Source organism: Neoarius graeffei, chromosome 8, assembly GCF_027579695.1.
Source record: "Neoarius graeffei isolate fNeoGra1 chromosome 8, fNeoGra1.pri, whole genome shotgun sequence".
Taxonomy (NCBI): Eukaryota; Metazoa; Chordata; class Actinopteri; order Siluriformes; family Ariidae; genus Neoarius; species Neoarius graeffei.
In genome coordinates this window covers 84,819,020-84,833,910 of record NC_083576.1, presented here as the reverse complement: position 1 = coordinate 84,833,910, position 14,891 = coordinate 84,819,020, and the positions used below count along the sequence as shown (strand labels likewise).

Here is a 14,891-nt window from a genome sequence, read left to right as displayed (position 1 = left end):
TTCCCAAACATTAGCCCTATCTGCAGTCGATGTTGCTCTTCCCCTGCTACTCATGCTTATGTGTTTTGGAGGTGCCATACACTTCAAAATTTTTGGATTTTGATTTTTAAAGTTATTTTAGAATGTATGGGACTGGAAATTGACCCCTGTCCATTTATGGCCATCTTTGGCACTTCTCCAGACCATCTTAAACTGTCAAAAGCTCAGACGGATTGTATTGCCTTTGTGACTTTTTTTGCTAGACGCTTAATCTTACTCAAATGGAAAGATCCCTATCCGCCTACTTTTATGCATTGGATTAAAGGGGCTCATTAAGGGGCTGTGTAAACACATTTTTTGACCTATGGAATCCATTTATTAACCATGTTAAAGATAAAATCCAGCTATCTGACAACTGAAATGTCCCATATAGGCCTGTTGTACCTCCTGTTCATCTTAATTGTAACTCTGCTGTTATAATAGTCCTGTACACTCAATGCCTAATACAGTTTTGTCCTGTCTTGTTTTGTTTCGTCTTCCTTTTGTGGTGGGTTGTTTTAATATTTTAATGTCTTTGTGTCTGTTGTTTGTTGCCTATATTTTGTGAGGTATGCCATTTGACCATTCCAATAATGTGCTGAAGAAAGAAAGAAAGAAAGAAAGAAAGAAAGCACAACTTTATTCATCACACAATTGTGAAATTTCCTCTCTGCATTTAACCCATCTGAAGCAGTGAACACACACATGCACACACACATGCGCAATGAGCACACACACATACCCAGAGCAGTGGGCAGCCATGCTAACAGCGCCCAGGGAGCAGTTGGGAGTTAGGGGCCTCGCTCAAGGGCACCTCAGCCAGGTGCGTAGCCATCATTTTAGAAGTGAGGGGGACAAATTGTTCAGAGGTCTATTGAGTGATTTATCATCCTCTCGCATTCAATTGCACCTCTCCTTAGCAGCTAAAGAACCACATAACCACAAACAGCACAGCACCAGGGCACCGACTTTAGTTCTTTAAAATGATATACTATCAAAATCTAAAGTCAAAATCTAAAATCTAAAGCTGCCAAACTCTAGTTGAGTTGACATAGAATGACCCTGGAGCATCTACAGCCAGATAATTAAGTGCCAAACGACAACACTGAACACCAGAAGTTCTGTAAAACACCATGCCTGTTTAAAATGATCAGCACCAAAATTGAATGGAAGTGACAAGGTAACAGCCACATAATTTATTTTATTGTCAAGAAGTGACAAGTGAAAGTGACACAACAATAAACATATCAACATTAAGAACAATTTCTCCTACAATTTCTCCTGCAATAATATAGATAGTAAATGTGCAAAGTAAAGTTTATAAATAGAATTAAGAATAGTAGTAGTGACATAGCTAGTTATATTCTCTTCTCACCTGTGACCCTGCATAATCATCCCTGTTGGCCTCTGGTCCACTGTCTCCTCTCTCACCCTGCTCTTTCTATTGATTATGAGACTCTTGAAAAAACATGGTTAAATCTTGGTTAAAATCATACTTAAAAAATAGAAGCTTCTTTGTTACCATGGGAAATTGTTCCTCAACATCAATGTCCTTGACCTGTGGTGTCCCCCAGGGGTCGATTCTTGGACCAGGGGCGCAGATAGGATTTTTGAACTGGGGGGGACTGAGCTGTCAGCAAATGATTCCATTTTGTGTATACATGTATGTGTGTATATATATATATATATATATATATATATATATATATATATATATATATATATACACTACCATTCAAAAGTTTGGGGTCACTTTGAAATGTCCTTATTTTTGAAAGAAAAGCACTGTTCTTTTCAATGAAGATCACTTTAAACTAATCAGAAATCCACTCTATACATTGCTAATGTGGTAAATGACTATTCTAGCTGCAAATGTCTGGTTTTTGGTGCAATATCTCCATAGGTGTATAGAGGCCCATTTCCAGCAACTCTCACTCCAGTGTTCTAATGGTACAATGTGTTTGCTCATTGCCTCAGAAGGCTAATGGATGATTAGAAAACCCTTGTACAATCATGTTAGCACAGCTGAAAACAGTTGAGCTCTTTAGAGAAGCTATAAAACTGACCTTCCTTTGAGCAGATTGAGTTTCTGGAGCATCACATTTGTGGGGTCGATTAAATGCTCAAAATGGCCAGAAAAATGTCTTGACTATATTTTCTATTCATTTTACAACTTATGGTGGTAAATAAAAGTGTGACTTTTCATGGAAAACACAAAATTGTCTGGGTGACCCCAAACTTTTGAACGGTAGTGTGTATACATGTTATTTCACCTCCCTCACTGCCATCACCAGGAACTACCTGCAGGCCAGGACAATGATAACATTTTAACATAGCCTGGAAATCCAAAGTTTACACATTATCATCACGCACAGAAATTGCAAAACTGCAAAACTAGTTTTAAAACCGCTAAGTTCCAACTGTTAAACATAGCGAGAGGCTGGGCTACGTGTGTGTGTGTAAAGTGTAAACCAGTGCATACTGACTTTCTAACTATGCCTGTGTGTTGTGTGAGCGGCAGTCAGTCAACAACTCTTCGCAAAGTTTCCTTATGAAACAATATGCTCGCTGAAATTATGGCAGGGAACGCCAGATTAAACATTAAAACTGCCTTCTGAGCACTGTATCTACAGGCTACCACCAAAAGAAGGAGGCTACCAGAAAGGCATCTCTACTCCGTACGATTTTACTTTCACTACAACATTACTTTGAACAGACTATCAAAAAATTGCAAGGTGATATGATAAAGTAAGGCACAGTTTACTTACAGTCTTTTTTTTTTTGAAAAAACGATGCAATCGTTTTCTGCCTTTTGGCACCCTTCATCATGCCGTGTTGGGGTCCTGAACTAGGAGGCGCTATCCCCGATATGCCTGTCAAACATGTTGTGGGTAACCATAGCAACCAAGCTCGAGCTCGCAACCTGTGTAGTCTGCGCAGTTGCAACTATGTCTGTATTGCTGTGCACCTCAATAAACCGAATGGTAATTAGTCTTTTGATTTTTCCGTGAGGTTTGCCTTATGCAAAGAAAGACAGCATAGACGTTTTTTCCTCCCTATAAGTGGGGCGGACCGAAAAAGGTGAATTTAAATCTGGGTGGGACGAATCCCCCCCGTCCCCCCCTCTATCTGCGCCCGTGTCTTGGACCATTACTATTCAACCTTTATATGCTCCCACTTGGGCAAATTATCAAGAACAATTCAATTTTGTATCACTGCTATGCAGATGACACCCAAATTTATTTTGCTCTATCACCTAATGATTATGCCCCCCTTGAATGTCTCTACCAGTGTATCGATCAAATCAACAACTGGATGTCACAAAATTTTCTTCAGCTGAACTCAGATAAAACAGAAGTAATTCTATTTGGAAAAAAAGATGAAAGACTCAGGATTACCACTATTCTTGACACAAAGGGGATTAAAACAAAAGAAATGGTTAAAAATCTTGGTGTTTTCATTGACAGCGAGCTAAACTTTGACAGTCACATGAAAGCAATCACTAAATCGGCATTTTATCACCTAAAAACATTTCCAAACTAAGAGGACTTATGTCAAAAAATGATCTGGAAAAACTTATACATGCCTTCATCTCTAGTAGGGTTGATTACTGCAATAGAATTGACTTTAAAGCATTGCTGCTGGTGTACAAATCTCTAAATGGTACAGGGCCCAATTACCTCTCTGATATGTTGCAGCGGCCTAACCCAATCAGATCTACCAGATCGCAGCAGCAAAATTTACTGTTAAAACCTGTTGTTAAAACAAAGTGTGGTGAAGCAGCTTTTAGCTACTATGCAGTACAGCTATGGAACCAACTGCCAGAGGACATCAAAAACGCTCCTGCTGTCGGCAGCTTCAAACCAAGCTGTTTTCAGATGCTTTCTGCTAAATTATTAATATTGTCATCTCTACATGTTTTAAACTCTTTACTTTTACAGTCTCTGCATGTTTTACATTTTACTTAACTTTTATTCTATTTTATTCTGCTGTTTTTTTTAATTGAACTTTTATTTCATTTTATTATTTTATTTCTACTATTGTTTAATTCTTATTATTTTTCTTCCCCATTTATTTTATGTAATTTTATTTTCTATTGCTTACTGTTTTGCTTTTACTTCTGTAAAGCACATTGAACTGCCACTGTGTATGAAATGTGCTATATAAATAAACTTGCCTTGCCTTGCCTATTGTGGCAATAAAGATTAAAAAACTATGTGGAAAGCAACATTTTGAAACAGAATTAGGAATACAGTAGTAATAATCAGCAAATTCATGTACTTTAAACTTTAACTACCACAAAAATAAATTAAATCTTTACAAAAATAACAGTCAAAGGAACACAAATACATTTATATTCTTATTTTCTACCCAGAAGTGAGTAATCTTAGAGTAGCCAAAATAGTAACGTTACTCAAGTAAGAGTATTGTTACTTTAGAATAATATTACTCAAGTAAAAGTAAAGCGTATTTTGCAACAAAACAACTCTTAAGAGTACAATTTATCCAAAAAGTTACTCAAGTAAATGTAACTAGTTACTACCGCCTCTAAGTTAGCTAGCTAGCTTAACTCACTAAACGGATATCTATTTGTCATCTTTTAGCTAAACATTATCTACATTCAACAGCATTACTCAACTTACACGGTTTGTTTGGAAAAAAATGTCTAAAGTCTTTAGGCTCTTGGCTGGTTTGCTGAACATACAGAAGCGCTGCCCAGATCTGAATCACACCAAAGATACTCATACAATATGTTCTAAAGCGTCTCCGATCACACACGACAGCGGGGTTTGTTTGCCGCCTGAGCTCCGCCTGCTCATGATGCGTTTAGAGGCGGCTCGGAAAAACGCGTTTCCACATGTTAAAAAGGAATTGAGTGGTTGTAAAAAGTGCGGGGGACAGAGGGCACAAATACGGGAAGTGCGGGGGACATGTCCCCCGCGTACCCCACGCCCATGACCTCAGCCCAAGGCCGTTCCATATTAACCTAACCACATGTCTTTGGACTGTAGGGGAAAACGGAGCACCCGGAGGAAACCCACGCAGACACGGGGAGAACATGCAAACTCCACACAGAAAGGCCCTCGCCGGCCACAGGGCTCGAACCCAGAACCTTCTTGCTGTGAGGCGACAGTGCTAACCACTACACTGCCGTGCTGCTGTACTATTTTGTGAAATTCCCAATTAAAAAACAAAACAAAACACCAACACAGCCAAAGAAGGGGCGGCACGGTGGTGTAGTGGTTAGCACTGTCACCTCACAGCAAGAAGGTCCGGGTTTGAGCCCCGGGGCCGGCGAGGGCCTTTCTGTGTGGAGTTTGCATGTTCTCCCCGTGTCCGCGTGGGTTTCCTCCGGGTGCTCCGGTTTCCCCCACAGTCCAAAGACATGCAGGTTAGGTTAACTGGTGACTCTAAATTGACCGTAGGTGTGAATGTGAGTGTGAATGGTTGTCTGTGTCTATGTGTCAGCCCTGTGATGACCTGGCGACTTGTCCAGGGTGTACCCCACCTTTCGCCCGTAGTCAGCTGGGATAGGCTCCAGCTTGCCTGCGACCCTGTAGAACAGGATAAAGCGGCTAGAGATAATGAGATGAGATGAGATGAGATGAGATGAGATGAGATGAGATGAGATGAGATGAGATGAGATGAGATGAGATGAGACATCCAAAGAGCAACTTTATACTTTATAGCAAGTCCATTCCTTATAAGTTCTTTTACAGATCAAATAAGTCGCATTCCTGTTAAATATTGACTGTCTTTTTGGCTTTTTTGTTCTTCACCTCTTCAGTGAAGATGACACAGAGCTTGAATTCAACCACAAACAACAAGAAGTTTAATTTATATAACACCTTTCACCAACCCAAGGATGCTTTCCAGAGTAATGGCACTAAGCAAAAATAACGATTGGAACTCAGCCTCAATCATGGTGGAGTAAGAGACAAACACAGTGCCAAAGGAAATTAGTTTGATAATGTCTATAAATGATAATATAATAATAAAAGATCCAGGCGTGTGCTGTTACATATTTTATTGATAGTTTGACCCGATTAATGCCGTTCTGAATTGATGAATGTTAACGTTATATAACGCAGGTCTGAGGCTGTGACAGCGCAGAGGCGGCTGTGTGTCGCTCTTTAATCACATGTGTACAGTCTCAGCTCACACCACAGCCGTGACTCATGGGCTTTCTGTCTTTAAATGCAGCCTGATTTCACCTTAATGCTCAGAGATATTCAGCATCCCACACACACACACGGGAGAAAGTCTTTGAAATGTGTGGTTTAAAATATACATTGAGAATGCTGCACCTTTCATTCCTATACACTTTGTTACTCAAACTCTTTCGCTCACTCTTTTCTTTTAGCTGTGCCGAGTGACTAAGAGAGCTTGCATTTTTGCGTTTACTCCCTCGCCATTTTCTCTTATATTTTCATTTATTCATTTCTCTGTTTGCCTTTTATCATGAAACTTAACTTTCCTTTCCATTTCTTTTCCCAATTTTCCTTTCCTTTCCTTTCCTTTCCTTTCCTTTCCTTTCCTTTCCTTTCCTTTCCTTTCCTTTCCTTTCCTTTCCTTTCAGCTCCATTTCTTTCCATAATTTACTTTCCTTTCTTTTCCTTTACTTTCAGAGCCATTTCTTTCCACTATTTTCCTTTCCTTTCCTTTCACTTCCTTTACTTTCCATTCCATGTCTTTCCACAATTTTCCTCTTTTATTTCCCTTTCCCTTCAGTTCCATTTCTTTCCACAATTTTCCTTTCTTTTATTTTCCTTTCCTTGCAGTTCCTTTCCTTTCTTTTCCTTTCAGTTCCATTTCTTTCCACAATTTTCCTTTCCTTTCCTGTACTTTCAGTTCCTTTACTTTCCATTCCATTTCTTTCCACATTTTTCCTTTCCTTTCCTTTCCTTTCCTTTCCTTTCCTTTCCTTTCCTTTCCTTTCCTTTCCTTTCAGTTCCATTTCTCTCCACAATTTTCCTTTCCTTTCTTTTCCATTCTTTTCCTTTCAGTTCCATTTCTTTCCACAATTTTCTGTTCTTTTATTTTCCTTTCCTTTCTTTGCAGTTCCTTTCCTTTCTTTTCCTTTCCTTTCAGTTCCTTTCCTTTCTTTCCCATTCTTTTCCTTTCAGTTCCATTTCTTTCCACAATTTTCCTTTCCTTTCTTTTCCTTGCCTTTCTCTTCAGTTCTTTTCTTTTCCTTTCAGTTCAATTTCTTTCCTTTCCTTTCCTTTCCTTTCCTTTCCACCATTCTCCTTTCCCTTCCCTTCTTGTCCTGTCAGTTCCTTTCCACTGTTCTCATTCCCTTTTATTCCGCTTTCTCTTCCCTTTCTTTCTTTTATATACAGCAGTGCATGCATGTTGTGTATACAATCTTGTTTGAAGTATACTGAAAATTCCCAGCGTCCCACCAGGGGGTGGTGTTAGACTGAAATGTTCCACTATGCCTGTAAAATAGCCTGCATTAATGCTTTGACCTTTAGTCACTGGTTACGATCCATTTATCAGATGACTGTTGAACTGGTTCGCCCACAATGTCACTTCAACTTTTTCATGGAAAATTTGACTAATAAGAGAAGACCACATTGCATTCGGTGCCATCTAAGCTACATGAGATCTCTATCTCTGAATGAGGGCGGGTCTTCTCTTGGCTAAACCTGAACATGCCTCGATGCAGCGTTGTTCTCTGAGTCTTTATATACGTGTATAATATTTAATATACAATCAAGTGCTACACTATTATTATTCTACATTATTATAAAACCCCGCGCTTCAGAATCAACAATGTTGAAGTGACTAAAGAGTGAATAATCAATCAGAAAAGCCATCATTTCCTCATTCTCTCTCTGGGCCCTGTGCAGGCGATGCGTCGGTGCGTTGTGAGCAGTTGGATCTGCTCCTGCAGTGGGGAGCTGACTTTAGGTTGGCCACGTCTCAATCTGCAGCTCAGGAGAAAGGTATGGAGGACCAGGTAGCCTTCGACGTCATCCTCGGAGACCTTAACTTCGATAACTGCTCCTCAGGTAAGTTCACTTCTAGAAAATACTGCATGCATTTCATTTTTTTTATTCATCCCCCATCCCCCATTTATACTGATACGTCATTTAGAGAGGGGAAACCCAGCAGAGATAGCATTAACAGGAAATGGTATGGAAGTCCTGGACTACAAGTTATGAAAGAATTCAATTGATCTTTTATTTCAGCTTATTAACTTGTTATTTCAGGATATCAGGTTATTATTTTTGACATATCATCTTGAAATCTCTACTTTATTTACAGCTTGTAATTTTGAGTTATTGCCTCTGCCAACTTTGGTGGAGGAGGTCATGTTTTCACCTCCATTGATTTGTTTGTTTGCCTTTTCCCAGTGTAACTCAGTGAACAGATTTGGATGAAATTTGGAGGAAAGGTGAACCATGGACCAAGGAACAAATGATTAGATTTTAATCCAAATCTGGATATGTATGTGGATCCAGATATGTATGCAAATCCAGGATTTTTTTGGTTTTTCCCAATGTAACTCAAAAAGCAGTGAACAGATTTAGATGAAATTTGGAGGAAAGGTGAGCCATTGGCCAAAGAACAAATGCTTACATTTTGATGCAAATCTGGGTATTTATGTGGAGCCAGGATCCAGATATGTATACAAATCCATGATTTGCATTTGTCTGTTTCCAGTGTAACTCAAAAAGTAGTGAACAGATTTACATTAAATTTGGTGGACAGCTTTATAAATTATCTTAGGTTCAAGTGATTTAATTTTGATGTTGATAATATGTGGCTTGATGGAGGTATGTACTCTATCTACCGAGTGCCCTTCTGGTTTTATATATGTACCTGGCCCACTAATATTCCGAACAATCCAAGCACACACAAAATATAAATACTCACAAGCACTATAGGGTTCTAAAACCTTCTCTGCCTGGACCCTTGAAACTGACACTGTAATAACAAATTAATAGCTTAATAGTTTTAAATTATTATTATTATTCTCATTGCTTATCCCCTGAACAATATCCTGAAAAAAAATCGCCTCAGTGAGGCTGTAGCTCAGACCAGCCACTGTTGTTCTGTTTAAGTTTGAAATCCGATCAAGCCTGTTGGAGAAGTAGCAATTTTTGTGAAATTGCATATGACCCCTGTGTAGCTGCATCCATAGCAGGTGGCACCACCTGGTGAGCAATTCTTGTTGGAACATGTCTTTAGAGTCTTCTGGGTGAGTTTCAGTGAAAACGTCCCAGCAGTTTACGAACAGTAGTATTTGGTGTGACAAGTCACCCAAAATTTTCAAATGCTCATAAAAATGTTAAATATGACAGGTGGCGCCACCATCATGGCAAGTTTTATACAAACCAACCTGGGGAACATTCCATATGAGTTTGATCAAAATCTGATCACTCCTCTAGGAGAGGTAGCGATTTTCGTGAAATTGCATGTGACCTCTCTGTAGCCTCATCCATGGTAGGTGGTGCCACCTGGTGAACAAGTCTTGTTGGAATCTGTCTTTAGAGTCTTCTGGGTTGTGAGTTTCAGTGAAAATGTCCCAGCAGTTTACGAAGAGTAGCGTTTAATGTGATGAGCCACCCAAAAATATTAGACGCCCATAAACTCGTAAATATGACAGGTGGTGCCACCATCTTGACAAGTTTTATACATATCCACCTGGGGAACATTGTATGTGAGTTTGATCAAAATACGATTAATGCTGTAGGAGGAGTAGCGATTTTTGTAAATTGTGGACAGACAGATGGCAGACGACTCATGATCGCATAAGTTCATCCAGACTAGCCTGTGGCCAGATGAGCTAAAAATCAGGAGGGTTCCATCATTTAAAAAAAAAAAAAATCCTCATAAAATCAATCGGGTTCTAGCATGGACCCCTAAGGGTGACAGCAAAAAAAAAAAAAAAAAAAAAAAAAAAAAAAAAATATATATATATATATATATATATATATATATATATATATATATATATATAAAATACTAATAACTGTTGCAATTGACAGCAATTTAACTGAATCCAGTGGTGCTTGAAAGTTTGTGAACCCTTTTGAATTTTCTATATTTTTGCATAAATATGACCAAAAACACCATCAGATTTTCACACAAGTCCAAAAAGTAAAGAGATCCCAGTTAAACAAATGAGACAAAAATATTATACTTGGTCATTTATTTATTGAGGAAAACGATCCAATATTACATATCTGTGAGTGGCAAAAGGATGTGAACCTTTGCTTTCAGTATCTGGTGTGACCCCCTTGTGCAGCAATAACTGCAACTAAACGTTTGTGGTAACTGTTGATCAGTCCTGCATACCGGCTTGGAGGAATTTTAGCCCATTCCTCCGTACAGAACAGCTTCAACTCTGGGATGTTGGTGGGTTTCCTCACATGAACTGCTCGCTTCAGGTCCTTCCATAACATTTTGTTTGGATTAAGGTCAGGACTTTGACTTGGCCATTCTAAAACATTAACTTTATTCTTCTTTAACCATTCTTTGGTAGAATGACTTGTGTACATGACCTTTGCAGGTCTTGCTGCATGACCCACCTTCTCTTGAGATACAGTTCATGGACAGATGTCCTGACATTTTCCTTTTTTAATTCGCTGGTATAATTCAGAATTCATTGTTCCATCAATGATGGCAAGCCGTCCAAGCCCAGATGCAGCAAAACAGGCCCAAACCATGATACTACCACCACCATGTTTCACAGATGGGATAAGGTTCTTATGCTGGAATGCAGTGTTTTCCTTTCTCCAAACAGAATGCTTCTCACTTAAACCAAAAAAGTTCTATTTTGGTCTCATCCGTCCACAAAACATTTTTTTCAATAGCCTTCTAGCTTGTCCCCATGATCTTTAGCAAACTGCAGACGAGCAGCAATGTTCTTTTTGGAGAGCAGTGGCTTTCTCCTTGCAACCCTGCCAGGCACACCATTGTTGTTCAGTGTTCTCCTGATGGTGGACTCATGAACATTAACATTGGCCAATGTGAGAGAGGCCTTCAGTTGCTTAGAAGTTACCCTGGGGTCCTTTGTGACCTTGCCGACTATTACACGCCTTGCTCTTGGAGTGATCTTTGTTGGTCGACCACTCCTGGGGAGGGTAACAATGGTTTTGAATTCCCTCCATTTGTACACAATCTGTCTGACTGTGGATTGGTGGAGTCCAAACTCTTTAGAGATGGTTTTGTAACCTTTTCCAGCCTGATGAGCATCAACAACGCTTTTTCTGAGGTCCTCAGAAATCTCCTTTGTTCGTGCCATGATACACTTCCACAAACATGTGTTGTGAAGATCAGACTTTGATAGATCCCTGTTCTTTAAATAAAACAGGGTGCCCACTCACACCTGATTGTCATCCCATTGATTGAAAACACCTGACTCTAATTTCACCTTCAAATTAACTGCTAATCCTAGAGGTTCACATACTTTTGCCCCTCACAGGTATGTAATATTGGATCATTTTCCTCAATAAATAAATGACCAAGTACAACCCCGATTCCAAAAAAGTTGGGACAAAGTACAAATTGTAAATATAAATGGAATGCAATGATGTGGAAGTTTCAAAATTCCATATTTTATTCAGAATAGAACATAGATGACATATCAAATGTTTAAACTGAGAAAATGTATCATTTAAAGAGAAAAATTAGGTGATTTTAAATTTCATGACAACAACACATCTCAAAAAAGTTGGGACAAGGCCATGTTTACCACTGTGAGACATCCCCTTTTCTCTTTACAACAGTCTGTAAACGTCTGGGGACTGAGGAGACAAGTTGCTCAAGTTTAGGGATAGGAATGTTAACCCATTCTTGTCTAATGTAGGATTCTAGTTGCTTAACTGTCTTAGGTCTTTTTTGTCGTATCTTCCGTTTTATGATATGCCTATTGTTTTCTATGGGTGAAAGATCTGGACTGCAGGCTGGCCAGTTCAGTACCTGGACCCTTCTTCTACGCAGCCATGATGCTGTAATTGATGCAGTATGTGGTTTGGCATTGTCATGTTGGAAAATGCAAGGTCTTCCCTGAAAGAGACGTCGTCTGGATGGGAGCATATGTTGCTCTAGAACCTGGATATACCTTTCAGCATTGATGGTGTCTTTCCAGATGTGTAAGCTGCCCATGCCACACGCACTAATGCAACCCCATACCATCAGAGATGCAGGCTTCTGAACTGAGCGCTGATAACAACTTGGGTCGTCCTTCTCCTCTTTAGTCTGAATGACACGGCGTCCCTGATTTCCATAAAGAACTTCAAATTTTGATTCGTCTGACCACAGAACAGTTTTCCACTTTGCCACAGTCCATTTTAAATGAGCCTTGGCCCAGAGAAGACGTCTGCGCTTCTGGATCATGTTTAGATACGGCTTCTTCTTTGAACTATCGAGTTTTAGCTGGCAACGGCAGATGGCACGGTGAATTGTGTTCACAGATAATGTTCTCTGGAAATATTCCTGACCCCATTTTGTGATTTCCAATACAGAAGCATGCCTGTATGTGATGCAGTGCCGTCTAAGGGCCCGAAGATAACGGGCGCCCAGTATGGTTTTCCGGCCTTGACCCTTACGCACAGAGATTCTTCCAGATTCTCTGAATCTTTTGATGATAGTATGCACTGTAGATGATGATATGTTCAAACTCTTTGCAATTTTACACTGTCGAACTCCTTTCTGATATTGCTCCACTATTTGTCGGCACAGAATTAGGGGGATTGGTGATCCTCTTCCCATCTTTACTTCTGAGAGCCGCTGCCACTCCAAGATGCTCTTTTTATACCCAGTCATGTTAATGACCTATTGCCAATTGACCTAATGAGTTGCAATTTGGTCCTCCAGCTGTTCCTTTTTTGTACCTTTAACTTTTCCAGCCTCTTATTGCCCCTGTCCCAACTTTTTTGAGATGCGTTGCTGTCATGAAATTTCAAATGAGCCAATATTTGGCATGAAATTTCAAAATGTCTCACTTTCGACATTTGATATGTTGTCTATGTTCTATTGTGAATACAATATCAGTTTTTGAGATTTGTAAATTATTGCATTCCGTTTTTATTTACAATTTGTACTTTGTCCCAACTTTTTTGGAATCAGGGTTGTAGAATATTTTTGTCTCATTTGTTTAACTGGGTTCTCTTTATCTACTTTTCGGACTTGTGTTGAAAATCTGATGATGTTTTAGGTCATATTTATGCAGAAATATAGAAGGGTTCACAAACTTTCAAGCACCACTGTAAAACAATATAATTATGTTAACTGCTTTTGATTTCGTGCTTTGTCTTAGTCTCGCTCCGAGGACATGGACAGACATCCGTCGATGCCTCATCAGCACCAAAGTCCCTCAGCTCCTTCCGATCACACGCTAACCAGAATGGAGTTTTAAGCTTAATTAAGTGGATCATTCACTCTTATACATATCGAAAGCCTCCTTCTTCATTCCAGAAGCAAACACCACATGATTATACAGGATGTTTGAAAAGATAGAGAAAGGCAGGGTTTTATTTTAAAGTGCTTCTCTCTCTCTCTCTCTCTCTCTCCTTTGTTTTTCTCTATTTTAGAGGATAAGTTGGAGCAGCAGCACGCTATTTTTACTCAGTACAGAGATCCGTGTCGTCTGGGGCCCGGAGAGGACAAACCGTGGGCTTTGGGTGAGTCTCCTCTCGCTTGCTTACATGTATTACTGCCCTCCTGTGGCTTATTACTGACGCTGTGACCTGCTTTTATAACTTACGTCACACCTCCGCCTTGTCAGAGGAATTTCCGTTTCCTCAATCTCACAGTTCGTTTATAGAGGGGAAAAAAATCCTAAATGATAACATGCTGAGAGATAAAACGACCCTGATATTCCAATGCATTTAAAGCAACTGCTTGTTTTTTTATTTAAAGCCAGCTTTCGCTTTACTTTCTCATCTCTCTGTTCGATATCGGTTTAATGTGAGCCTAATAGTGACTTGCTGATAAGGCTTATATTTACTGAGTATTTTAAATTAAGCAGTAACTCATACGTCAAATCTGTAAACAATCTAATTTCAGCAGTAACAGCTGTTTCGAAGTTGCTACCTAAAAATAAACGCTCAACAGCTTCTTTTCTCACTCACCATTTTTACAGCGACGTCATTTCCAACACCATGGTGATGAGAAATCCAGTGTTGAAGTAGCGGACATGTTGTGAAACAACATGACACAGTTATGGAAGGGACTCGTCCCAGCTAGTTAGCAACCTACAAGACGATGAGCTGAGCGCAGTGATAGCGAATTGATATTAGCATTAGATAGTTGACATTTTGGAAGCTGATCTGTTTAAGAAGAGTGTATAGTTAAAGAGGTGAGAAAGCTGGACAGACTAAAAGACTAAAGCGTCGCTGCAGCGCTCTCTTGAGGTAAACGTTAAGTGAGGGTTAATGTTGCATTCCATTTGTACTAGGAAGTCAGGATTTCCGAGTTTCCAGTCGGAAATGTCAACCGGATCATCCCCTGAAGTCAGAGGAACCTTGCCAACCTTGATTTCAAAATCCAAAATGGCTGCTCAGTACATCAACCGTAGTGAAAGCTGTACTGTAGTAATATACTGTTTATTAGCACTTCTGTCTTATTTGTGTCTCATTAAATCAGTCGTACAGACAGTACCGTCCAACTTCTATCTGTGGACATGTTGCTATGGTGTTTGTTTGCTGCTTAATGCTTTGCTATCAACCAGGCTTTTGGTACTCGAGTCTGACTCGTGCCCTAATTTTAAGGATTCATGACTTGGACTTGAGCACTGATGACTCGGACTTGGACTCGAACTCGTAAATTGGAGACGAGGATTCTATTTTCTTTAATTTTTGCAATATGGCATAAGATATTTATATCTACATTAATTTTTATACTAATTTCATGCA

At 39.5% G+C, this 14,891-nt stretch overlaps 1 protein-coding gene across 2 annotated transcripts in view; it reads left to right on the top strand.

Moving 5' to 3' along the window:
• The window catches only part of smpd3 (sphingomyelin phosphodiesterase 3), a 146,507-nt gene that overhangs the window by 94,100 nt on the left and 37,516 nt on the right, over positions 1-14,891 (top strand). For both annotated transcript variants that reach the window (XM_060928403.1, XM_060928401.1), the window contains exons 4-5: positions 7,875-8,036; positions 13,569-13,658. In XM_060928403.1, the coding sequence (XP_060784386.1) occupies positions 7,875-8,036; positions 13,569-13,658 (252 nt within the window). The remainder of the gene's footprint in view (positions 1-7,874; positions 8,037-13,568; positions 13,659-14,891) is intronic.